The 26,422-nt window shown below is 40.8% G+C and overlaps 1 protein-coding gene across 6 annotated transcripts in view; it reads left to right on the forward strand.

The window, feature by feature from the left end:
- TBC1D30 (TBC1 domain family member 30) overlaps positions 1–26,422 on the forward strand; it is a 112,036-nt gene that overhangs the window by 72,618 nt on the left and 12,996 nt on the right. For all 6 annotated transcript variants that reach the window (XM_090042444.1, XM_090042442.1, XM_090042443.1 and 3 more), the window contains 7 exons: positions 1,828–1,889; positions 2,330–2,395; positions 5,476–5,601; positions 7,495–7,680; positions 13,578–13,746; positions 16,470–16,638; positions 24,913–25,018. In XM_090042444.1, the coding sequence (XP_089898570.1) occupies positions 1,828–1,889; positions 2,330–2,395; positions 5,476–5,601; positions 7,495–7,680; positions 13,578–13,746; positions 16,470–16,638; positions 24,913–25,018 (884 nt within the window). The remainder of the gene's footprint in view (positions 1–1,827; positions 1,890–2,329; positions 2,396–5,475; positions 5,602–7,494; positions 7,681–13,577; positions 13,747–16,469; positions 16,639–24,912; positions 25,019–26,422) is intronic.

The following is a 26,422-nucleotide window of genomic DNA, read 5'->3' on the forward strand; positions in this document are numbered from 1 at the left end:
ACATCTGGGAGCCATTTGATCCCATTTGTTCAGATAGGCTTGGTGATATCTGCTGTCATGTCTGGGCTCCCTAGTCAGGTCTGGGCTCCCAGACATTGGGTAAATGAGAGTCTGCCTGAAGCTAAGACTATATTATACCAGGAATGCTTATATTATACCAGGAATGGCATTTTTAGCTGGGCTTGTGGGTTTTCCTAAGTTACAGGATTACAGAAGCCTTGGCTTTAAGTGGGTCTTCAAGCCTCAGAAAAATAGTTTTACTGTTTGAGTGTTGAGCTGGGAGGAACTACTGGAAGACTGTTGTTTCACCTTGTCTTTGACTGCTACTAGGACATGTTATATTAAAATGTTATCTTCTATTACTACAACAGAAGTTGTAGCACTTTGTTATGATAGATCATGAACTAATCACCATGATTTACATGGCCATAATTTAGGATACATGCTTCTATTTTTCTTCCACATAGAGTATTCAGGGAGGAAATCTGCTTCTGCTGTGCTTTTGAGCAGAACAAACAAAAGCATCCCAGTGCTACTCCCACAGATAGATTTAAAAAAAAAAACTTGAATAACCCCCCCCTAAATTTCCCATTAAAAATGTATCTAGAAAAAGCTAATTCAGCATAGACCCTTGTATGCTACATTACTCCCTGAATCATGTTCTTAGTATCTCATCAGGAGTTTAATATAGAAATAATAACAAACTGTTAACTGCTTAGTAGCAGCAAATGCCACTGCAGTTCTTCCCAATGCACACACAGCCAGATCTTGAGGAGGGTTGTAAATCACTTTCTGAATAATTGATTTACATGGCATTGTTTGCACTTGTTATCTTGCAGGACTAGACTCTTTATGTAGATAGAAAAAAGGTTATGTCCAAAATATAGGAAGGCTTGGTGCCATATACAGAGTATAAGTAAAAACATGTGACTTTAAATGGTTCAGGGAAAATATTAAGAATGGCTTCATTCTTTTGTGTGCATTGCTCTAGTGTCTTGGTAGTGCAAGAGAATGTGAAGAATAGAATATTGCATTAATCAGCACCTTGGGTTTGGACAGCGGCACTCAAAATGACTGAGGAAAAAGTTAATTTATGTGTGACAAATCACATTAGAAGTATTATTATTATTTAATGTTTTATTGCAGTAGACCCAAATGCCACAATTACGATGTGTTCAGGTCAAGCCTGGGATTCTAACACTTCATTCATTGTGTTTATAAATCTGCCAGCTATATATAAAAAAATAATAATACTTAGTATTAATGAATTTTATAGCCAAATAAAGTCTAAATTGAAATGTGAGTATTAGGGAAACTTTAAAAATTCTAGTTATATAATATCTTATTTAACATGAGAAATATTAGTTTTGTTAATGTGCCAGCGTTAAAGTGAATAACCAGTTTTTTTACATCAGTAAGCTCAAATATATGGAAAGAAAAATCAGATGTGTATTTCCTGCTGTAATGGAAAGTCCATTGAGGAAGGGAGAGGAGTTTGAGGACTCTAAACAATGAGCACTCCAGTGAATAGTATTCTTCTAGGTTTTACAGTATGTGGAGTGTTTCTGCACTTTTAGTAAAATAAGTTGTGTTGAACTGCAGCAGCACATTGGACACATTGCATGAAAACATCACTGATATGTTTTGGCATACACCTTCAATATTGAAAATAATCTTCATAGAAATGGGTTGAAATATAGTAATTCAGGAGCACATAGTTCAGCTGGAAATTCTATATTTTCTGTGCCTGACTTAATTTTCCTTTCCCAAAAAATAATCATGGTTTGGTTTTGTCTCCCTCCCTTTTTTGTTTTCTTTTGTTTCTAGGGGTTGATACAAAGTTGAAATTTACTCTTGAGCCATCTTTAGGTCAAAATGGTTTTCAGCAGGTAATTCTATTTATTTTCTCTTGTTTTTAAATGACTCTTTAAGTGACTTTTAAGTGTACTCTCATTACTCATTCCAAAACATTGCTTTGTTCTGTCTCTGTGTGGGAATACCAGTTGCTAGTACATAAAGGTTTGCTCTCACTAATATTTGGAAATTATAATGCAGTTTTTGTTTGATTGACTACTCATAATTCTTTTTGTGGCAAAAAATTAAATTGATTATTATATTGGTAAATGATTAAAAGATTATATTTTGCCTTTAGAGAAAACTTCCATATTAAGTCTGATAGTTTGCATCCACCCATCTTAAAGCTAAGCATTTCATTTCTAAATTGTGGGAAATGAAATTAATGCATCTGACCTGTGATATTGAATATTTATCCATGCTACTGAATTGGGCTATTCGCATATTTTTCCCTTACTGGATGTTTTATTGTTAGTGGCATGACGCTCTCAAAGCAGTGGCCAGGCTACCAACAGGGATACCGAAGGAATGGAGGAGAAAGGTAGGTAGATCTTCACACTTTACAAGGTACATTATATTGGCTTCTACATAAGGCTTAGAAACATGTACATCAATATTGCCACTGTCTTTGAATGTATACTTGGTAGTTTTAGGATTTATTTGCACTGGAGATTTTTTCTGAAACACAGCCATCTCCATGATCAGCCACTGGTGTAGTTGCATTGTTTCAAAGAGAAGCAAAGCTCAGTTTTGCACCAGTGGAATTACTTCTGCTTGTACCCCAAGTAATATGTACCACTGCAAATCTCAGCTCTTTACTCTTTCAGTGCCATGGGGTCATGGCACATGGTAGAGTGAGGTTCAAAGCCCCCCCCAAAATTCTACTTGTAACAATTTAACCTGGACCAGAAGTTTGGGTCACAGGTCAACTGAAAGTGGGGTTATAAATCCAGTAGTGGGGTCACACTGGGAAAAAATTTGGAGCTTTTTGTTTACAACAATGGGTTCCACAGGTAAAGGTGTGCCATTAGACAATGCTTGGCATTGTGGGTAAATCTCCATACAATATACTAGCCTTTAAATTTTATAGAACTGAAGTTGGTAACTGTTGTGGAGGCATAATGCTGGCAAGAATAGTTACATAAATGTTTGATTAGGGAAAGGCAGATGGCTGACACAGTAGTGGAGCTGAGCATCAAGAGTAATATGCAGAGATGGAGGCTGTCATTAATGTGAAACTGCAGTGAGTTAGTGCTGTAAAAAAGTGCTCACTGGGAGTTGCATTGAGATCACTGAGTTAACTTTTAAATTGAGTTAATTTTACTGCTTGATTAACAATATCTGAAGCCATTTAGCTTCATAGGTTAAAAGTTTGTCAGTGAGAGAAATGAGTTTGTCCCTTCAAAGGAGGGGGAAATAAAGAATCATAAGGGCATAATCTTTTCACCTGGAGAAGCTATGGAAACTTTATCTCTGGAAATTGTCAAGAGCAGCTTAGATAGATAGATACCTGGATTGGGATGCTTTAGTCAGGAATGATTCTGCCTTGAGCAGGGGGCTGGACTTAGATGACCTTATGAGGTCCCTTCCAGGCCTAATTTCCTATGATACTATGAACAGATCCTGTTCGCTGATGTTCTGTGGGGGCTTGAATGACACAAGCTACATAATCATTCTTCCTCTCCCTCATCACAACTGTAACTGTATGTTGTAGTGGGGATCTAGTGTTGCTGTAGCTGTGATGGTCCAGGGAATGTACAAGAGGCAAGGATTTTGTTGTATCTTTTATTAACTAACTATGTACTTAGGAGAGATTTTGGGCATCAAGTGCCTGAGAAAAGGCCCAAAAGCTTATTCAATAGCTCTCCCACCTATACAGTTGGATCAATAAAACTTACCAGAAAAATACATGCCTCTATAATGTTCCTTATACTTTCATTGTTGTGCCAGCAGGCGTAGCAATATAAAACAGTGTTGAGTCTGTTCCTCTCACCCAGTTCCTTATATGTTTTTTCTGACCTGGAGAAATCATTCTGTGCTTCAGCAGCGCTAGTGAGATCCTTTTCTGGTGCTAGGGGAAGGGCAGCACAGGGGAAGGACAGTGTCTGCACTGCTGCTGATACAAGACATTTTCCTCAAGGTCTGGCAGAAATAAAGAATCCAACAAGCCAATTTCACTGGAGCAAAGTCTTTCTTGGAGACTTACAGGGGAACAGTAACAGCAGAACAAATTATTTCTCTGCATAAGAGGCTGTCTCTGGGTAGGGGGAGGGTGGGAAATGCAGGGAATGTGTGATTCAGCAAGCTGAAAATAAATCCCTGCAAGATGTGAATATTTAAGTGTTTATAACTGGGAAGTGTGTGAATTGTCTTTCACTTAGAATATAAAAACCAGCTCCTCACTGCTTTCCCCCATTTCTTACACTTCCCTTAAAAAACAGACTTTTAACATCAGTAACCATTATTACTTGATGGTCTGTTGTTTGTTTTTTATAATTCAATGTGCTGGACATTTTCCAAACATTAATGAAGGCATAAACCTCAAAATTGCATGTGGAGGCAGCTCTGTACCAGTGCTCCTCAATAAGTGGAAATTCGTTATCATTTGTATGATTTTTCAAAATGGCTGTTTGCAACAGGAATTCAAAACATTTTCAGGAAATAGGGATTGGATCTGCATTTTATGTATGGGCTTTCGAGGGACAAAATAGTCATAAATGTCACCATTTTAAGCACTGTTTGTGTTTACCTATGGCAGATGCAGACATATTCTTTCTAAAGGCTGGCTAGTATAGTTAGAGCTCTCTAAGTTTCCTGTATCTTAGTTTAAAAGGATCCAATATTTTCTGTAACTTGTAGGCATATATGGTGCTGGCCTAGAGTCGCATATACATCTAAGCATCCTAGATATATATAATCATTATGCTTGAAACCAGCCTAATTTTTCAAGAATACATCTAGATACTCACAGTTCACAAAGCTTTTTGTAACAGTAGCTTACTATATGCTGAATATAATTTTGGTTCTGAAATTCCTTGCTCTCTGCCAGATCTCATCCTCTTTTGTAGAAGTCAGCAAAAGAGAGCTAGGAAGATGCAAATTATTACAAATTTCCTATGCAAGTTTTCCAAAAAGCTGTTCCACACAGGAGATTATAGAAAGAGTAACTTCATGTTGTTACCTTTTTAGTAGGTTACTTGTGAGTTACCCTGTGGTAAAAGGATGATGTGAACATCCTTCACCTGGCTGTTCCTCTGCCTGTCTTGCAGATCAGCTATCTTCTTGGATGTGGATTCTTGGCCACTGGGTCTGTGAGAGAGAATGCTGTTAAAGGTAGCTAGCATCTCCAGATATGTGCATTCAGGGAAGACAGGCAGATGGAGCATCTGTGGGATGAGATTATTCATGTAGTGTACAGTGGACGTCAGTGGAGTTCTTAGAGTGCAGGACTGGTCCCTCTATTGGCATTTTAGAAATTAAGGTGTTACTTTTCTTATATAGCAATTGTTTTTACATCATTCCTTCTGCTTCTGATTACAGTTTGTGTATGCATGTAGTGCTTCAGTTCCAAGCAAAAACTGTGAATAATACATTTTTTAACATTTCTGTGACTATTTTTAGGTATGGCTGACTCTAGCAGATCACTACTTGCGTAGTATAGCAATTGACTGGGATAAAACTATGCGCTTCACCTTCAATGAGAGAAGTAATCCTGATGACGATTCCATGGGTATTCAGATTGTAAAGGTAATGGCACCTCAACCTATCTACGCATAATTATTTACAGCAAAACCCTCTCACACTGAGCTCCCCCAAAGTGCTCCCCACTGGAACTGCAAGCTAGAATCCATCCCACTTAGTCTTCTTTGTCACACCTGTATAACACACATCATAAATCTCTGGGGTGATTGAGGAACAACTGTGCTGGTCCACCTGTCTTCATTTCTTCCTCAGTTTTCTGAATGTATGCTAGAGAGAAAATCTTCAATTCCTATTTGGAGAATGGAAAAATCTGTGCATATAGGGAATCCTTCATGCAGAAGAGCTTTTACTGAAGATAGATTTTTTTTCTTAATGAACTGCTTTGTTCATTGTTATTTCCTGGCAGATGGAGATGACCAACTGTCTAAAGCACCTTTTCTATCTGTGTATTGCATTTCCCTATGTTCATTTAATTGTGTACTGTATTCTGAGTCATGTAAAGTTTACAGTTCAGAGTCTGACTTTTTGTTAAATAAATATTTGAGCCCTGCTAGAAGCAATGGTTCTAAAATGTAAGGGATGCTTGCTTGAATGTTAGCACTTCTAAACTAATAATGGGCTAACAAGCTTCTAATTTAGGTTTTGCTTGTATTTTACAAAGATAGGCTCTGGTACTAGTCAGTGCTGTAATATAGTAACTGGCCATATTTTCACTGAACCTACCATAGTGAAATAGACTTCAGCCTGTGATATGTTTCAGTTATTTGGCATTTTTGTTTTAAGAGTAGGTGCTAGTTTGGGGAGGAGGTGATTTCAGGGTATTATGAATATGTTTCTAGTGTTTTGCCGCTGACAGTGTCTTACATGGATGATTTCATGAAAAGATCATCTATCCATTTCATTTTTACTTGAGCAAGGGTGCACCTCATGCATCCCTTTAGGTTCCTAAATAATTGTTTGAAAAACACCATGTGTACTTATGTATGTGTCCATGCTCCTGACCCACAAATGAGCTAGTCTCCAGACTTGAATTTAAAAATCAAGATTTTATTTTGATAGTTCCCATTTTTCCTTTGATTCTCAGAAAAGGGCTTTTGTCTGTGTTCAAGTTCCAAGATAAAGCACAACTGCAAAATATGCAGTATTAATGTTGAGTTTAAAAGACCAGTGGTTCCTAAAACATAGACTTATAATGTTTTTAGAAAATAGCATGATGACAGTATAACATTTTTATTTAACTCTAAGATTGAACTTGAAATTGTAGCAGTTAACGTTTAATCATCCACAGCCACCCACTCAAATCCTGTTGTCCAAACCAGACAGTGTTAAATTTGTATATGCAACTGAAACCCATGCTACAATGCTTGCCCTATGTGTTGAGGTGTTGAAAACAGGAAAATTAAATATTTCCCTTTTAGGTTTCTGGTTAATATAGTGTATAAATTTTTCAAAACCCTTTTTTCTGGATTTTCTAACTTTTCAGAAGTAAATGACACCGTGAAATAAATGGTTTAAAAAAAATTCTGCAGCTGTTACATTTTACCTATTTGAAAGTAGCTCAAAACCCCATTGCCACTTGTGACAATTTGATACCAACCTCTTGTCTGGTAATTTACTTACCCAAGATTTCTCAGATGCATTGTTTGGTTTACAAAGTAGTTTCTTCCAGACCCATTTTTCCAGCCAGGTAGACAGAGAAACAATGAGTTTAAATGAGCCAGGGGCTCACCTTCTATTAGACCCCAGGGATCTCCTGGAGAACCTTCCTTTGCTCAAAGTATTTCACTCCTTCAATAAACTCAGCATCATAAAAGAAAACACACATCTCTAAGGAGTGGCAAAATAATATTGAATATAAATGCATGGGCATGGTTGGCAAAGGTCTCCAGGGTGGGCTTGTGAAATAGGCCAATATCTCAAACAGCTTTCCTATTTTAGGATCTTCATCGAACTGGCTGTAGTTCTTACTGTGGCCAGGAGGCAGAACAAGACCGAGTCGTATTAAAACGGGTTCTGTTGGCCTATGCCAGATGGAACAAGTCTGTTGGTTATTGTCAAGGCTTTAATATACTAGCAGCACTGATTCTGGAGGTAATGGAAGGCAATGAAGGGGATGCCCTGAAAGTGAGTATTACTGCTTCTTTGTTTCTAACAGGTGTGGTGTGAGAATTACCTATAATTGGGACCTGCTATAAACCAGTAATTTTCTACCTGAGCACCATGGCATCCTGGGATGTCTTGAAATCATTTCAAGGGTGCTGCAGGGTACTGCACAATGTTAGCACTGTTAAGTGTGCAGACACGAAACCGAGAAATTTCAAATAGGAATTCATAATGTTAAAAACATTCTGACCTTTGGTGTTTTTGAGTTTTTTGCAGCAAATGATTTACTCTTATTATTTTTCTGTAGTCAAAAATGGAGCAAAAGCTAAGAGTTGATATTTTTCTAGAGGTGCCTTGAGTCTAATAAGGTTGAGAACCACTGGTGTAAACTGTTGGATTAATTGCAGACAACCTAAAACAGCAAGTCACAGGACTGAACTGCTTGATTTTTATCAATGCATTGTTAATTACCTCATTTAACTTAAACCTCTTTTAAATGTCACCCCTGTTAATGTTTGCCCAGATAATAGGTGGCATCTTGGCTCTAGTGAAATAAATAACAAAACTCCTATTGACTTGGTTTAGAGGAGCCAGGATTTCACCTGGTGTGCTGATTGCATGCTGTCAAATTGGCCCAGGAACCCAACCCATCACCTTCTCAGCAGCCAAAACCCCCAGCTTCTGCTGAGAACTCCATACGCACTGCAATTATGTGCTGTTAAAATTATGACAAATGTTTGGGTTGACAAATCATGAGGTCAGCATAAAGCAAATATAATTTAACATGAAAATAGTATATGACCTGCTATGCAGACTGTATCATTTTGCATGTAAATGGAATCCTGCCCTTTTAATTTAAATGAAACTGCCACATTATTTTGAGGGAGTCACAAAATTTGGTATTAGGATCTGGTTTAAAATTTTCCAATATTTTTCAGGAGTTCTTTGCAGGACAGATTTGTAATGTAAATTAGTTACAATGGAGGTTGAATTAAGGGTATAATGGAAGTTGAAAAGGGGTCATTGTCCTCAGAGAGGCTGAGGAATTTATCTTGCTTTAGGTATTATTACTAATCTTAGAAGCTAAAGGCAGAATTATAGTAGAGAGAAGAAGTTAGCTGTGTTAGTCTGAAATCAGGCAAAGGCAGGGTAGATACGAACCTTATAATCTAACTCAGAGATATATATGGCATCAGCTTTCGTGAACTCAAGCTCGTTTCATCAGATGCTGTGAAAGGGAAGCAGGGCTATGTGAAACAACTATGTTTCATTTTGGTTTCAGATTCAGCGTTTCGGAGGGACAGTAATATGTTTCAGTGGTTTGGATCACTGTCCTGTTTCAATTTGACCGAATCTGTTTCGCAGTTTTGACCATAATGGCTATAATGGGGAATCACTAAAATGCCTATAACTTTGACATTTCTTGCCTGATTCAGATGAAAATTGCAGGGATGGTAGCCCCTTCTAAGGGAATGAAATCTGCCAAGTTTCAAAGAGATGGGTGCAGGGGTTTTTGTCAAACTGCACCTCAAAATGTTCAAAGCAAAACTAGTATCATTTGCCAGCAGCATGCTTTCATCCCACATGCAGATCCAGGGGCCTACACCCCACAGAGTCCAGCACAGCTCCGCAGCCGTCCCAGGGGGTGCAGGCCTCCACATCTGCATGTGGGATGACAGCGGGCTACCACTGCTGGCTGGGGCCAGCACCAGCACTTGGTTCTTCCCAGCGCTTGGTGTGGGTTGCGCTGGGCATGCTCAGGTGCTGGAGCTGGCCCCAGCCCACAGTGGCAGCACGCTGTCATCTGCATACTACACAGTTGGTAAGTGCAGAGCTTTAAAAAAAACAAAAAAAGTCCTACAGTCACCAGCTGCAGCAGTGGTGATCAGGGCCTCTGGGGGCTTGTGGCAGAGCCCTTCAGTGCAGCGTTGGGCAGTGGGCATCACGCCCCCCCCCGGCCTGCCACGTGACACAGGTGCAGTGTGGGTCGGCAGGGTGCTGTGTGCTGTCTGGGAGCTGGGGCAGCTCCGCTTGTCAGCTGGAGCTCCTGGTTCAATTCCTCAGCTCTGATCATTCCCTCAGCTGTTTCCGGAGGGGTGCAGACCCCCAGATCTGTGTGAGAGATTTCAGCAGGGCCCTTCTTACGGCTGGGGACATAGCCCAGAGCCACCACCGTCACCATCTGGCAGCCTGCTGTCATCCTGCACTCAGATCCAGGGGCCCACCCCTCAGGAAGAGCTGGGGGAAGCGGTCAGAGAGCTGGGGGAAAGACTGGGGAGCTGGGGAATCGATTCTGGTTCAATTTCCCAGCTCTCTGATTGTTTCCCCCAGCTCTTTCCCAGGGCTGCGGGCCCCCAGATCTGTGTGCCAGTTTTCAGCAGGCTGCTGCTGCAGGCTGGGGGCCAGTGGTAGCACCACAATCTTCCCGGTGCTCAGTGTAGGCTGTGCCAAGCCGCTGCCACTGGCCCCAGCCTGCAACGGCAGCCTGCTGAAACCCTGTGCACAGATCCGGGGTCATTCCCATCCTCTTTCCTCTCCCTCCTAGTTTTTATTTCCCTGCAAGCCCAGCTCTGAAATGTCAAAATTCTCTGAAACATTTCCAAAATGTTTCGGAGCCTTCCATTTTAATTCGGATTTGGTGTTTTGGGCGCTGAAATGGCCCAAAACACCTCCAAAATGAAACGGTTGCCAAAATTTTGCACAGCCCTAGCAAGCATAGAGCAGTGTGTAAGTGGATCAGAATCTAGCATGGTATAAAGATCTTGATGGGTAATGTCTGATACTTTGCTTTATCCTATAGACTTATTTAAGATATTAGGAAAATACTAGTGATTCCACTGTATGACTGAAGTAAATTTGCATTGCATTCTTGTCCTTAGTGACTGCCTTGTGTGATTGCCTCAGTAATTTACTGCTATTGCGTGCATCTCACGACAACCACACATTCCTCAAGTTTTTTTTTTTAAGGGAAGGAGCTCTTTGGACATTTTTGGCAATTTGCATAAACTCTGTTACTTATGAATTCCACTTTGGTATTATGAATAAAGCATGCATGTGTTTTATTACTGTCTTTGTCTCGTGTAATGTGTCATGCTCTGTCTGTTAAAGAGACACAAGATTGGCACCAGCATGTCTGCCTGTAAAGAGAGAGAGAGAGGTAGTTAATTATCTCTGATTGTGTTAGTCTATAAGGTACATTCCTACTCTGCCTTCTGCCTGTAACTATGTCAGTCATTGAAGATTATCACTCCCTGGAGAAATCAAACCTGAGGACAGTAATGGGTAGCTAGGTAAAACCAGTTTTCCCCCAGCCTCACTCTAGAAGGCTGGGGTTTAAAAGGCTGGAATTCTCCCCAAAGAAAAACAGTGGTCAGTTTTAGCACTGTGAAAAGATCACAGCTGGAGGGCTTCAGAGAGACAAAAGAAGCATGGACAGGAGAAAAGATCAAAGGGTCATACTTTCACAGCAGAGGGGTCAACCAAGAAAAAGGAAGCAGGGTAGGGGGGAGTGCAGAGATTCTTTGATTTGGAGGGGAAACCATGTGAGGAGAAAGGATCCTGAACTTCCCAGATGACTTTGAATCTACTCTCAAAGAACACGGTAAGAGCGGTGAGGAAAATGAAGGGAGATACAGGTGCTCAGTGTTTTCTGTATTTCTTGTGCTGATACACTAAGCAACGAATGGTTTTGAAACATTTGCAAAGTCCAGGTGTGTCTCCATTTCCACTAAAACATATTACCTTTTCAGGGACAACAGTAAGAGGCTGAAGTTCTGGGAAAGTATATTTTAGATTCTTGCAGGGTTGGCAGGGGGAGGAGTCCTGGGAGTCTAAAAGAGCTAGATAGATTTCTGTGAATGGGGTAACAGACAGAGCCTATATTCAGAAAGTAGCCCAGAGATGATGAGGAAAGGGGTAGTGCTACAGTGTACTCAAATTCAGGAGTCCAAAACCATACGGATTTAGCACAGGACACACATGGCAGCTTGGTAAGTATTCAGCCTGGGGAGCTTTACTCAGGCTGCGACAATGCTCTGCTGCTAAGGGTAGGCCTGTTGGTGTTAAATCAATCGCTCCATAAAACGATCGTGCTGTGTAAAAACTAATACATTCAGCAAATTAAATAAATTTAACTTAAACAGAAGTGGCTAAGGTAGGTATGAGTACACACGGTTTGTGTGGCTAGAAACAGTTCAAATGTGCATTATTCCTATAGCTTTAAAAAAAAACCTTTAAAATCATAACAGATTAAACAACTCATTGGCACAAGAAAAAGTGTTACAAAATTGCACAACAATCAGAAAAGTCACAATCTCTAGAAAATGCCACAGAATCTCGAAGTAATATCAATTATGAAACAGGAGATAGAATTAATTGTTTGTGAGTATATGTGATTTTTTTTTTAAAGGTAACGATTCACAGGTGAAGTGATGAGATATCGGAAGATATTTATTGAAGGAAAATATACTGAAGTTTTGATTAATGTCATTAAATTAATTTACCTTAAAATGTTCATAATTTGATTAAAGAAATGAGATTTTTTTTCAGGAGAGAATCATAATGTGTACAGAAGACTTAATAATGTAGCTTGAGACATATGGGACTCATTCCTCCTTGCATATAATATTTGAATCAGCCTAATTCTGTGAAATGCTGAGAAATGTAAAAGACCCCCCCCCCCAAATGCTTAAAATTATTCATTATTTGCATTATCAAATGCTGAGGAGACCATTCATGGACCAGAAACCCACTGTTTGAGAAGCTCAAACAGGGGTTCAAAAGACAGCTTCAGCCCCACAATCATGCATGATGCCCAGGTTACAGTCCTGAATGACAGGCAGGTTGGGGTGGTGTCCATAGTGATCCACAAGAGAGAGAGTAGGGAAGGCTGGAAAAAGGAAGAACAAAGTTGTGTTCTAGTCATGCTAAGATTTAGGTAATGACTAGACCTCAACAAGGAGAGGCTGAAGAGTTTAATTTGGAGAGAGAAGGACAGGGCTAGGCAGTTATGTGATTTGTCAGGATAGGGATGTGAAGACATGCATGTTCTTGGTACAAAAATAAATCTTGAATGCATACAGTAGAGATAAGTGCTGCTAGACTTCTTAAATACAATTAACCTTGTATACAGCAGCTTCTACCAAGACATTCATATATCTGTCTTTGATCCTTAAAAATTTCACGGTATATACAAATTATTCCCAATGAAGTTAAACCTTCTATCTATACTTAAAATTTGAATATGTTGAATTATCTTGTTATATTGCTTAGCTTATGATTTTATAAATGACAACATGAAGGTGCAACTTTCAGTGAAATATCACACTCACTGAAATGTGAGAAAAGTGCTTTTTTTAAAGAGCAATATCACATATACTGTCAATAATATAGATGTTGAATTGACTATTAAGTTTTCCATTTATGATGTTTAAACTGTGTGGACATTTGCTTTAAGAACTTTTCAGCTTATCACAGTATCTCCTAGCATGTATACAATGGAAATGACAAAAAAGTCTTTCTGAATGGAAAATGGGTTCCTATTTTGGTGTGGCTTCCATTTAAACTGAATTCAGTTTAATCAGTTCATAATTTCTTAAAGTTATTCAGACTGTTGTTAGCAATGCAAACTAGGACAGTTGTGACCCAGTTCTGTAGGTGCTTTATATCTGGATGATGATATGTTACCATTAGAAAATATTGATCTGTGTCAGATGCCTAAAATTTAGTTCACTGGACTAGACAATTTTAGTACAAAATGTGTGTGTGTGTATATATAGATATATATAGATATAGATATATATATAGATATATATAGTTTATGCACAAGAGGTCTTTGCTATTCTTGGGAAATAACTGTTTGCTCTAGCCTTATCGGTCCTATAAGTTTATGAACATATATTCAATTTAATCTCTTACAGATCATGATTTACTTAATTGACAAGGTACTTCCTGATAGCTATTTTGTCAATAACCTTCGTGCATTATCTGTGGATATGGCTGTTTTCCGAGATCTTTTGAGAATGAAACTTCCTGAACTGTCCCAGCACTTGGATATACTTCAAAGAGCAGCAAACAGGGAAAGTGGAGGTGGGTTCAACAAATACTGCTGAATTGTTTTTAATATCTGCTTCAGTAAGCACCAGCTTTAAAAGCACAGCAGTATAAATATGTACATACTGTAGCTTTGAGAACAATAAACTTGAATTGTGTACTGGTAGGGTTCACTGACAGACTAAAACTGTTAACATGATGAGAAAGTTTTTAATACCGGTGACCTTAAATTAAACCTGCAGCTCTCTGGGGCACAGTAAATGGAAAAGCGATTTAACCCCTGAAGTGGCTGCAGACAGAGTTGGGTTAACAGAGGCGTAAGATGTAGAGGATAAACTGAAGTTATTCAGCATGGGACAAGGGCTCTCCTGAGGGAGTTGTCTCTTGTCTTAGCACAAGTTATTTGTCTAATTGCGTGGTCTTCAGCGTCCTCCTCAGTTTCCTGGTGGAATCTGTACTTGAATGTGGTTCCTCTCTGAAGCTTGATGGGCAATAGGTCAAAATGGCTGGTCATTATTTTTTTTACTTAGATGTCTACTTACACACCGAGCAAAATTTTCATTTTGAACATCAGAGCTACTTATTAATTGTTGCCTGAAAAACTGCTTTGCCCTTTGAGCTTCGATACATAACATTCCCCACCCTCCCCTCTTCTCTCCTTCCCAGGCCAGCATTGTGTAATTCGCAAGACTTAAGTTTTTGCTGTTCTAGAACAGGGGTGTCTAACCTTTTTGAATGTGGGGCTGGATCGCGAACTTTTTATTACCTAGTGGGCCAGCAGGAGCGGGTGCTCGTGCAGCCTGTCCAGTCTGGCCGCGGCTTGGGGGCACAGGAGTCAAGGGGCACTGCCTGATGCCGTGTCCTCCCTGCCACCTTGGTGGCCTCAAGGATGCTCCCGTGCCTGCGCGCTTGGGCTCAGCAGCCAGGGGCACATGCGGGAACTCTAGAGGGGGATGCGGGATGTGCAGGGACACCCCCTTGTTCCCTCTCCCCTGGGGCAGCCTGAGCCCAACTGGCAGGGCTTTCTACCTCCCTGGGGCCTGCGATTCACCACCCCCAATGCGATGTCTAAGGGTGCGGAGGTATGCGGGGAGGCAGGAGCAGTGCCAGCTTCCTGCTCCAACAGCCACAGCAGCAGCAGCATCTCCCACGGGCTTGGCTGCAGCATCCCTCCGAGCCAGCATCCGCGCCCCCTACACTGCGAACTGCTCCAGCCTGTGGGACTGGCGGGGACAGGCGCAGGCAGGGCTGGTATGCAAATGAGGAAGGTAGGGGCAGGGCTAGGAAGGGACACCTTGAAATGAGGGGGGTGGGGAGAAGCCGCACCGCATCAGCAACGTCAAGCTGATGAGGTGCGTGTGGGAACCTTGTCCCTTCCCCAGCCCTTCAGCAGCCATTAGAAAGCTGCTGAGGAGTTGGGGAGGGACAGGGGGTGGGAAGGAAAGTGAACAGTGTTTCCCATCACTGCACCTCGAGCCTCAGAAAATGGCTTGGCAGGCTGTATGGCAGCCCACAGGCCATATGTTGGACAAGCCTGTTCTAGAAGCCAAAAACCCTTGAGATCCATGTTAGTGAAGTGTGATAATTCCTTTAAATAATTACGCCGGCTAGGACAGTGCTTCTCAAACTTTTCCTTAGGATGAGCACATTCCCTTAGCATGACCCCATTTCCTCAGCATGGGCCCGCATTCCAAACTTGTAGCCCTCCACCCCTCCAGGTGCCCCTTACTCCCAATCTGCAGGCCCCCCACTCACCAAGTGCCCCAGGGCCAGGGCCTGCAGCACCCTGCCCCTCCACCCCAGCAGCGCCTGAGCCCCAGCTGTTGTCCACAGGACGTGGAGCCCAGCTCCCTGCCCCTGTCCCTTTCCCGCAGGTGGCACAGTGAGAGTGAAGCCCATGAGGGAAGTATGTGGGCTGCCCCCTATGGACTTGGGTCTCCCCACCCTACTACCCTTCCCCCGTCCTCTGCAGCCCAGTGAGCAAGACCTGGTGTAGGAGAGAGTGCTGCACCATGACCCCATCCACTGATGTTGTGACCCATTTGGGGTTGCGACCCACAGTTTGGGAATCTCTGGTCTAGAAGGTAAGGAATCTTGTGATTAGGGTGTCTGAATGGGATAATTGCTAATTAAGAAAACGTATTTAGTGTTGAGTGTCTTGACAAAGAAGTACTTTTGGAGAGCAGTGGTCAGTCCCTCCAATTCTGACCACCTTTGAATTGACACCAGTAGAATTCACTGATTAAGTTTCGGTCATATCGACATTGTAATTTCGGAATTCCATACTGAAAGAGTAAGTTTTTTGTGAAACTGCTAACAAACCAAAAGGAAAATTGAATATACTCCAGTTCTCTGCTATGGCAGTACAGTGAGATTTTTAACGTTAGGCAATATTTGAAGGAGCTGCTCACCGTAGGGCACTTAAGAAACTCTTCTCACAAACTTTTGCACATTTTAAATCTTCCAAAGTAATTCTAAATCATTTTTTCCACAAGCATTTATGGAAAAAAGGCTTCCAAATATGAACTTCATGTTTATTAAGTGATGCTAACTTCTTTATAGACATTTTCAGCACCTCTGCTACTGCTCAGAGCTTTCCAAAGCTATAGCAGAACGAGAAGTGACTAGATGCGTCAGCTGCAACAGAAGTTTTTGCAGATTTCAGCATGCACTCTGCTACAGTTTGTACTCATTTTAGAGTAACAGTTGGAAACAGTAAACCATGAATGACTTGTCATGTTATTTTTTTCCCATTTCAGGAGGTTATGAACCCCCACTAACAAATGTCTTCACAATGCAGTGGTTCCTGACCCTCTTTGCTACATGCCTTCCTAACCATACAGTTCTAAAAATCTGGGATTCAGTATTTTTTGAAGGTTCTGAGATTGTACTGAGGGTAGCCTTGGCTATCTGGGCAAAATTAGGAGAGTAAGTAATTTTTTCTCTTTAATGTAAGCAACATATATGTTTTGAATAAGTACTATTTGTAAGGGTACAGATTCACAATATTATCAAGAGATGGCCTTACAGGAAACTTACTTTTAAAGTGGCCATGTAGGTGACAAGATGGTATGCCATAAAATGAACTCTTGGAAGCAGCCTGATAATGCCATAAAGGTGGGCAAGATGATCTAACTCGTCCTTTCCTTATCAATTTTTTGTTGTCAATTACATACCATGTAAAACATTTCTTTATATTAAAGAATTGGGTCTGATCTGGCAAGCTCTCTGCACTTTCTAGAACACTCGATGAAGCCAGTAGGGGTCATAGTCATTGTCTGAAGCTGAAAAAGACTTTTTTTTTTTGTGCTAATGTGCTTAATGTAAGCTTCAGTCGGTTTCTCTCTGCAAATACATGGTGAGTGAGTACCAGCAGGCAAGTCTCTGAAAACCCTATCTGCTTCTAGAAGCAATTGCTTTAAAGAACATTGTAACTAAGATTTTATTAGGGTTCATGTGTATGGCCTGGGAAACCTGCAACATGCATTTTTTTTCATTTTGTGAGGGAACAGAAACTGAACATGGATTTGTTTTTTATTGTATTTTAAAGGATCCTCATAACCAAATCGTTCTTCTAAGCTGCTATGCTTATCACAGCAAGCATTTGCATTCCAAACAAAAGGGCCGGTCCCTATGAGCATTTGTCATTGACTTCATGGGTAACAGGAGTAGGCCAAACTGCTGTTAGTTCATTCGGAAAAGTACTGGAATCAGCTGCTGCGGCTAATGCTTTCACCCACCAGCTCCCACCCTCCTAGCAACAAACCTGTCCCTGAGGCTGCAATATTTACAGAGTTGAATGTACAGCAGTATCCACAAAGGATTTTTTTAATTAAAAAAAAAAAACAAAAACAAAACTACCACTAAAACTTCACCCACAGGTTTCCATCAGAGCTGGGTTTGTATCTTGCTTATTTAACCTAAAAAAAATAGTTCTGTTTCTTTTTTTAACTGGAAACTGGTGCCCAGTTAGCCACATTCTTCATTTAATTAATGAGCAAAGCCAGAGAGAATTGTTCACATTCGCACTAAACCAGGCATAGTTATGTCATTGTTATTTTTAACTATTGTAGCTACGAAGTGCTGCCCCTGTCCCACAATGCCTTTATGCACAGAGTTCTGTTTCTAAATATCATACTTGGCATCAGGACATCTTGCTAGGTAGTACATAAACACAGAATAAAAGGAGTTTTCTGATGTGAAGTTTATCATAAAATCTAACTGAAGACAAGACTTCAACATGGAAATAAATAGTTGTCAGGAACAGGGGCAGAAGGATGAGGGGAACCTGGATAAGATACAGGGCAGTTGACTAAAATGAGCATTATCATTGCTGCCTGTGTAGCTACTATTAGCTGTCATGATGGTAGAAGTAGACCTCAACAAAGGGTTGGAAGGAGAAGAAGAGAGCAATCCTCTGGACCACTTTCAAGAGGAAACCTCATAGAAAGCACAAAAGTGCTTACAAAAGGCTTGATTAATCAAGTCGTCTGGAGTGTGCTAATTAGCATGTTCCAGCAGCCTCAGTGTCTCATGTATTCAGTGTCCCCATGCTTCAAGTTGGTGGTGGGGGCACTAAATCTCATTAAACAAGCTTTAGCTAAAGCACCCCCTCCACCATTTTCAAGCATGGGATGCTGAATGCATGATATGCTGTGGGCCTTTAATTAGAGCAGCTGTCAGACAGCTGTCCCCTGCTTTCCCCCTGCTCGCCCCTGGAGCACATGTAAAGATGCCGTGTGGTATTTTAGTATCTCACATTTTTAGTCCACCTTTGTAATCTAGTTTGCAAAGGTGCATCACAAATGAATTCCTTTCATGATAATACAGAGAATCATCCTGTTTTGTTACTGTAACATAAATTCATTTGAGCAAGCCTAGAACTGCATGGATTCCAGACACGAAAGTTTCCCCCCAGAATTATATTAATATAAATACAAAGAAGCAAGGGAAGTTTTACCTCCGTTTTACAGCTCACCAAACACAAGTGAAGTGATTTTACCAAGGTCAAAAGCAGGTGCCTAGTTAATTTGGTACTTGACCCACTGAACTATAACTCTCTCTCAGAAATTTGCAGTCTCTAATACTATTAACAGTCAAAAGAATGAGCAGGATTAAAAGCTGAATGGTGTAGACCCCTTTGCATTTAAGCCTTCAGAAGATTGTGGAGAATGCTCTTTTTGAAAGGTGTCCTGCTTTTCTAGCTGATCATTATTTCTTGCCAATTGACCTTGCATATTGACATCAAATATAAAATGATCAGAATAAAATACTTAGACAATTATAGCTCTTAAGGCTTTGTATAATATCACAGTGATATAATGCAGACAATGCAGCATAAATTCTGCATTAAACACACATTGCCTTTATTCTTTTTCACTGATCATTGCCCTTTCAGCTAGAGCATATTGAGAGTTGAGCAAGTTCTAGCAGTTCTAGATTCTGATCATAATTCCTGAACTTAGACATTCACAGTAAATGGCTTGGGTCTCCTTTTTGTAACGATGCTGGACAAAGGTGGTGGTTTCTTGCTGCACCAGCAACACACTTTCTGCCTAAAGAAGTGGGGGGGGAAGGGGGGAGAGACAGAGAGAGAAGAAGAAATCCTGTACTCAGAAAATTCCTCATTTACCTCCTGTATAAACAAGCAGGAAGGAAACTTAGAGTTCTTTGCTGAGCCAGGAGGCAAAAAAGACTTACTATGGTTAGAGATCAAAAGGGTGCTGCAGTGAAGTATTCTCAGGGAACTGACTTGCTAGACATGCTGGCTCAGTGAGAAGGCTGTCACCTTGCAGATGGGAGCTGGATCAGCAGATGTTAAAGTTAGATTATTTGGCATGACATAAAACACCTGCTCTGTTTTAAACAGTTGAAGACAAAGCCTGGAAGGAACCTGAGTTCCATTTACTATTCCCACAGGCAGGCATTCTCTAGGTATGCCTTTTCTTACTCTGTCAAATTATCTGGAATGATAATATTCATCCCATCCTGGTCCAGATTTCCACGATTTATCAAATGGATTCTCTGCAGAACCTCCCAATCTTCTTAAATGGTGACATCTCTCTGTTCCTTAGTTTTAGCAAATTTAAGTTGGTGGCATTGACACAAGAAGGTCAGAATATCCAGGAGATGAATACATAATAGTTAATCCTGTGGTTCTCAACCTTCTTAGACTTGAAGCACCCCTCAGAAAATACCAACGTTTAGCTTTCACTTGTTTTTTGACTATGAAAAAAATACTAGAACAGTTCTTCTGCAAAGAACTCAGAAAGACCACAACAGGTCAGAATGTTTCTAACACTGTAGATGCCTATTTGAAATCTCTGCATTTATCTTGTTAATCATGTGTAGGTGTTTGCATACAATGCTAACCCTGTGGCACCTTGGATGCCAGAACACCCTGGTTGAGAATCACTGGGTTAATCCATAGGATTAGGAGCCAAAAGAAACTGTTTATAATTCCAGTTTTACCAGATTTCTTGCAAAGTGTTTGATAAATACTTATACTCTGTAAATTCCATGCATCTATATATGGGGGTGATAATATTTACTTGTCTCTCAAGGATACTGTAAAATCAATGTTTGCAAAATGTGTTGTCACCCTTGTAGGGTTTGAGTGATGATGGTAGTCATAGAATCATAGGAAATTAGGGTTGGAAAGGACCTCAGGAGGTTATCTAGTCCAAACTCCTGCTCAAAGCAGGACCAGCCCCAACTAGATCATCCCAGTCAAGGCTTTGTCTAGCCAGGTCTTAAAAACCTTCAAGGATGGAGATTCCATAACTTCTCAAGGTAACCTGTCCCAGTGTTTTACTACCCTCCTAGTGAGAGTGATTTTCCTAATATCCAACCTAAACTTCCCTTGCTGCAACTTGAGACCGTTGCTCTTTGTTCTGTCATCTGCCACCACTGAGAACAGTCCAGGTCCATCCTCTTTGGAACCACCCTGTAGTTGAAGGCTGCTATTAAATCCCCCCTCAGTCTTCTCTTCCCCAGACTAAGTAAAACCAGTTCCCTTAGCCTCTCCTCAGCTCTCATGTGCCCCCCCCCCATTTTTGTTGCCCTCCGCTGTACTATCTCCAATTTGTCCATATTCTTTCTGTAGTGGGGGGCCCAAAACTGGACACAGTACTCCAGATGCATTCAGTCTCACCAGTGCTGAATAAAAGGAATCACTTCCCTCTATCTGCTGGCAATGCTCCTAGTAATGTCATGCTGTTAGCCTTCTTTGCAACAATGGCACACTGTTGGCTCATATTCAGCTTATTGTCCACTGTAACCCCCAGGTCCTTTTCTGTAGAGTTGCTGCCTAATCAGTCGGTTCCCAGATTGTACCAGTGCATGGGATTGTTCTGTCCTAAGTGCAGGACTTTGGACTTTGTCCTTACTGAACCTCTTGAGATTTCTTTTGGTTTAATCTTCCAATTTGTCAAGGTCTTTAAATGGAAGATGCTATATGAGAGCAAAGAAACTGTTTTTATTCTTAATTGATACATATAGATCTCATAACTTGTTCTTGATCTTCATAGATTTCATAGACATCAGGGCTAGAAGGGACCTCAGAAGATCACTGAGTCCAGCCTCCTGCCCCAGGGGCAGGAAGTCAGATGGGATCAAAGGATCCCAGGAAGATAAACATCTAAATGTCTCTTAAAGGAGTCCAGAGTAGGTGCTTGCATCACCTCTGGAGGCAGGTTGTTCCAGACTTTGGGGGCTTGGACAGTAAAGAAGTTTTTCTTTATGTCCAGCCTAAAATAGTCTTGGAGGAGCTTGTACCTTTTGACCTTGTCATCTGTTAGGGTGCTCTGGCAAACAGGCATTTCTCCAGATCCTGATGCACACCCCTTATATATTTATAGGCAGCCACCAGGTCCCCCATGAGCCTGTGCTTTTCCAGGCTGAAAAGTCCCATGGCTCGCAGCCTGTCATTGTAAGGCCTGTTCTCCTGCATTCTGACCATGTGTGTGGCTCTCCTCTGGACTCTCTCAAGCTTCTCCACATCCTTTTTGAATTGTGGAGCCCAAAACTGGACACAGTACTCCAGCTGCGGCCTCATCAAGGCCAAGTACAGTGGGAAGTTGACATCCTGGGATTTGCTTGATAAGTATCTATGAATGCAAGCCAAAGTTTTGCTTGCTTTACGAGCTGCAACATTGCTTTGGTGGCTAATATTCATCTTGTGGTCAATTATGACCCTCAAATCCCTTTCGGCCGTGGTGCTAGCAAGTGTAGCACTGCTGAGTCTATAAACGTGCTGTGGGGTTTTTTCCCCCCCAGGTGGAGTACTTGCATTTTTCGGTGTTGAACGCCATCAGGTTTTCGTCTGCCCACTTTCTGAGCCTGTCTAGGTCAGCTTGGATCACCATCCTGTCCTCAGGTGTGGTTGCTTTACCCCAAAGTTTGGTGTCATTGGCGAACTTGGCCAGTCCACTCCCGATTCCAATGTCCACATCATTTAACAAAGATGTTAAAGAGTATAGGCCCAAGGATGGAACCACTGGTCATGGTGTACCATGATGATTTATTACATCAACTACCACTCTCTGGGTCTGACCTCGGAGCCAGTTCCCCAGCCATTGGACTGTGACATAGCTGAGGCCACAGTTGGCCAATTTTTCCATGAGATGGTCATGGGACACCAGATTGAAGGCTTTTTTAAAATCAAGATATATGACATCAATCTCTTCTCCCTTGTCCAGGTGATCTGTCACCCTGTCATAGAAAGAGATGAGATTGGTCAGGCAAGCCCTACCCGTAACAAACCCATGCTGGCTATCCCTCAGGATGTTGCCATCAGCCAGTTTGTCAAGAATGGTCTCTTTGATAATTTTTTCCAAAATCTTCCCCGGGATAGAGGTCAGGCTGATAGGCCTGTAGTTTCCCAGATCTACTTTCCTCCCTTTCTTGAAGATAGGCACCACGTTGACCTTCTTCCAATCATCAGGCATTTCACCTGAGTGCCACAGGTGCTTGAAGATCTGTGCCAGGGGCTGAGCTATGACGCCTGCCAGCTTCCTGAGTACCCTTGGGTGTAAACGTTCTGTGTCAGCTGACTTGAAGGTGTCCAGCCTCTCAAGGTGTTCCTTCATATGGTTTACATTGATGAAGGGTAACAATCCTCCATCACCCTGGCTGTCCCATACCATATTAAGCAGGGTTGTCCCTTGGGGCTGGTGAAAAACCAATGCAAAATACCCATTAAGCAGGTTGGCTTTTTCCTGGGCGTCAGTTGTCCCATATGGTTTAGCAGGGATCCAATGTCACCCTTGCTTTTCTTTCAGCTCCCCACATATCAAAAAAAGGACTTTTTATTGTCTTTGAGAGCCTCTTGTCTTTTATTGTCTCTTGTAGATAGATAGTGATTTATCACCATAGTTCTGTCTTTGTTTTATTATACCTAAGTGGTTATCTGAAGATTGATCAAATGCTATTTCAGAAAAAACAGAGGGAACAATATTCATTATTCTTCTTTCATGGACTTCTGAAGAAGTACATGGCATGTTCAAAAGCTTTTCCTATTTGATCATGTTAGTGCATCTGTTAAACAAACTCTGCTTCACGAGCTTTAACAGTACATTCCACTAGGCTGTTGTTCCCCTCTGGCACATTCCATACAAAGTAGCAGTTTGGTTTTTCCTCTTACATTTATATAAAGCATTATAAAGTTGATATCCTTTCAGAGATTTGGCAGCAGGGTCTTAACTGCATTGAATTCAACGCAGTACTAATGGTTTTGATTTTTAAAAGTAGTTTAAACTCCTGTTTCTTCCCAGCCATCTTACTCTGTGGAAATTAAGAAATAGTCTTACCAGCAGCTTCCTGGCTAAGAGGGCAGGAACACGTTTCTCATTTTCTCTGTCTAGGAAGGGGGGATCTGTGGACTTTTGACCTGGTGCATGCCCAAAGAGAAGAGCCAATAGTATGCATATTCCTACCCAATGTCTCCACTAACTGGCAATTTCATTTTCTGTAAGGGAATTTTATGTTCCCTGGAATTCATTTAAAAACAGAAGAGGATCCTGTCTCTAGCAGTAAGGGCAACTGGGAGATATAGTAAGAAAATAGTGCAACATACATTGAGACATTTTTCCTGTGGTCTGCACTGAGCAGTACTTTATTAATTTTTTCTAATTCTACTAAAATATTTGCTTTGGGTCCAGACTGCCATACCAAGCAAAATGACAGTTGTGTGATGGGGTAGTTGACTCCTAAACTGCAAAGGTCTGTTCAGTTAGTCTGTGCCGTCTACTGCATGTGAACCAGAAGGCAGAAGAGGTGTGTTGAGAGAGCTGAGAAGTCTCTGCTCCTTTCTTTGAATTGTTGGAGGAGCTGCTTTTTCTTTTCTAAAGGATTCTAGAGAAATTCTGCTGCTTCACTTAATACTCCATTTCTGACAATTTAAGGCTTGCACGCCCTTGGGGAGAAGATGGGATGAAGAGTTGCTGTTGGTCCACTTTCTTATTATGACCCAGGGGTCACTGGTTCTCATAGAAAAAGAGCAGAGTGAGGAGGACCTGTGTGTGACTGCATGTGGGGGAGTGAGTAAATATACTAGAAAAGAGAAGAATAAATGAAGTGTTGCTGGAAGAAGCAAACAGATTTAAATCTATAGAAGGTAGCAGAGAACTGAACACAGGCTTTCTTTCAAAGCCTGTGAAGGTTCAGAACACAGAGAGGACAAGAGAGGGGTTAAGGTATGAAGGTGAGAGGAGCAAACAGTAGAAATGAAAAATGACACAGGAAAAATGTACACCATTAGCACGGATCAGAAAGTGAAGTGAAACAAAATCAGAGAGAGATGATAAAAGCCGAGTAGGTATTGTAAGTCATCATTTTAAAAACATTAAATAGAAAGCTGATTGTCAACAGATTGTAATTATATTCATTGGAATTTTTAAATTAAAAACGTAATCCTTGTTGTACTCAGATTCTTATACCATGCACAACACCAGTGCGGTTTCAATTACTGCACTGTAGGTTACTTTTTCCTACTTCATGCTACCTTCAGTCTGAATTTTAGTAAAGTAATCTCCTGTTTTTCCCCAACACTTGGTGCTGGTGACCATTCCATTTGGATTTCATAATGGGGATGCAGCCAGTCATAGAGGGGCCATGCTATATACTTACCCTGCAGAAAATACAGCTGATTTTTTAAAAATATGCAGTTAGTTTATATATCAAAAAATTATGTTGTGATTATAGGCAAATTGAATGTTGTGAAACTGCAGATGAATTCTACAGTACCATGGGCAAACTAACCCAGGAGATGTTGGAAGACAGTCTGATTGACAGCAATGAACTTATGCAGGTTAGTACGAAGTGATTAATAATATAACGATTATTAGTATGTTTCTCTTCTTTAAACAGTTGTCAATTTCCTGCATCTAAATAATAAGATTTTTGGTCAAATACTGTGGAATCTTGAATTCTTCCAAGGACAAAAACCAATATCCTTCTGTTACACTTAAATATCAGTGAGGCAACTCCTTCGTTTATGGCTAAAGTAAAAAAAAAATCCTATTTTTTTTTTTTTTTTAATTTTTAATCTATTATAAGCTACATGTAGAAAACTGTTGGGACAGCTCTACCTTGTCTCAGGGATTGTCTGGGAGCACTGCTATAAAAACTTGATCCATTCACTTGTTCCTGTACCATGACTACTATGTACTGAAAAAAATGTCATATAACTGTCATTCTCATGAACACAGTGGCAACTGAGAAACAGAACACTGCGTGCATCCTAGCTGCATGCCAAAAAAGCCTTGCATGACATATTTGCAGCATGTGGCTCATACAAAACAGAAGTGAGTGGGCAGGGCATGTGTTCACAGCGGCTGTCCCTAGCACTGTCCAGAAATTCATTGACGCAGCCGCAGGCTCCATTTCCGAAGGTGCTAACCCAGTTTTGTATAAGTAGATGCACTGTCAACAACTTAATGTTTGAGTGTTATAGTTGGTGTGATTAAGTTTTGTGCATTCTAATCTTAATCTTACTTCCATCTCTTTCTGTTACATATCCATTAGAATGTATCCTTTTGACATTGTGGGTGATATGATCAGCTCAAAAAATCCTTGTGCCACTATAAAGTGATTGCATTATACTTTCTATTGTGAGCTGCAAATTAGAACAGATTGCACTGACTCTGTAACAAAGCTGCCATTGACCAGATTAGCATCTACTAACTAACTGGGTGCAATTATTGGAGTGAATAATTCACTTGTCATACTAGAGGGTGAGGTGGGATCTGACTCGAGTTCTGATCTTTAGAATGTCAATTTGGACTTTCTCAAAATAATAAGCCTGGAGAAGGCTTTTGTCATTCTCTTAACTAACATACTTGTTTTGAAAGCTTTTCTTGGCTACACAGGAGAATTCTTTTCTGAAGTTGGGCAAAGCATTGTGGTAAAGTTGAGGGGAAAAAAGATAATTTAACAGAAATTGCTTCTTTTTGCTTTGTGAAAGAGTATTAGGAGTGGAAGATGTGAATAATTTGGCTTAATTTTGTTTTAATTGTTCCTTTGTATGGGATTTACCCCCACACGTTTTAAAATCTGTGTTACAATGCTTCAAAAGGCAAGTTAAATGTTGAGGAGGAAGTGATAAATGTCAGTGCAAGCTGTTGCCTTCTTTGTACTCATTACATTTCAGTGCCTTGCTTGATGTGCAATACAAAATCACAATGTGGCCCTTGTTATACAAAATAATGTTGGT

Source organism: Crocodylus siamensis, chromosome 4 (assembly GCF_052110815.1).
Source record: "Crocodylus siamensis isolate JL-2025a chromosome 4, ASM5211081v1, whole genome shotgun sequence".
NCBI classification, from domain to species: Eukaryota; Metazoa; Chordata; order Crocodylia; family Crocodylidae; genus Crocodylus; species Crocodylus siamensis.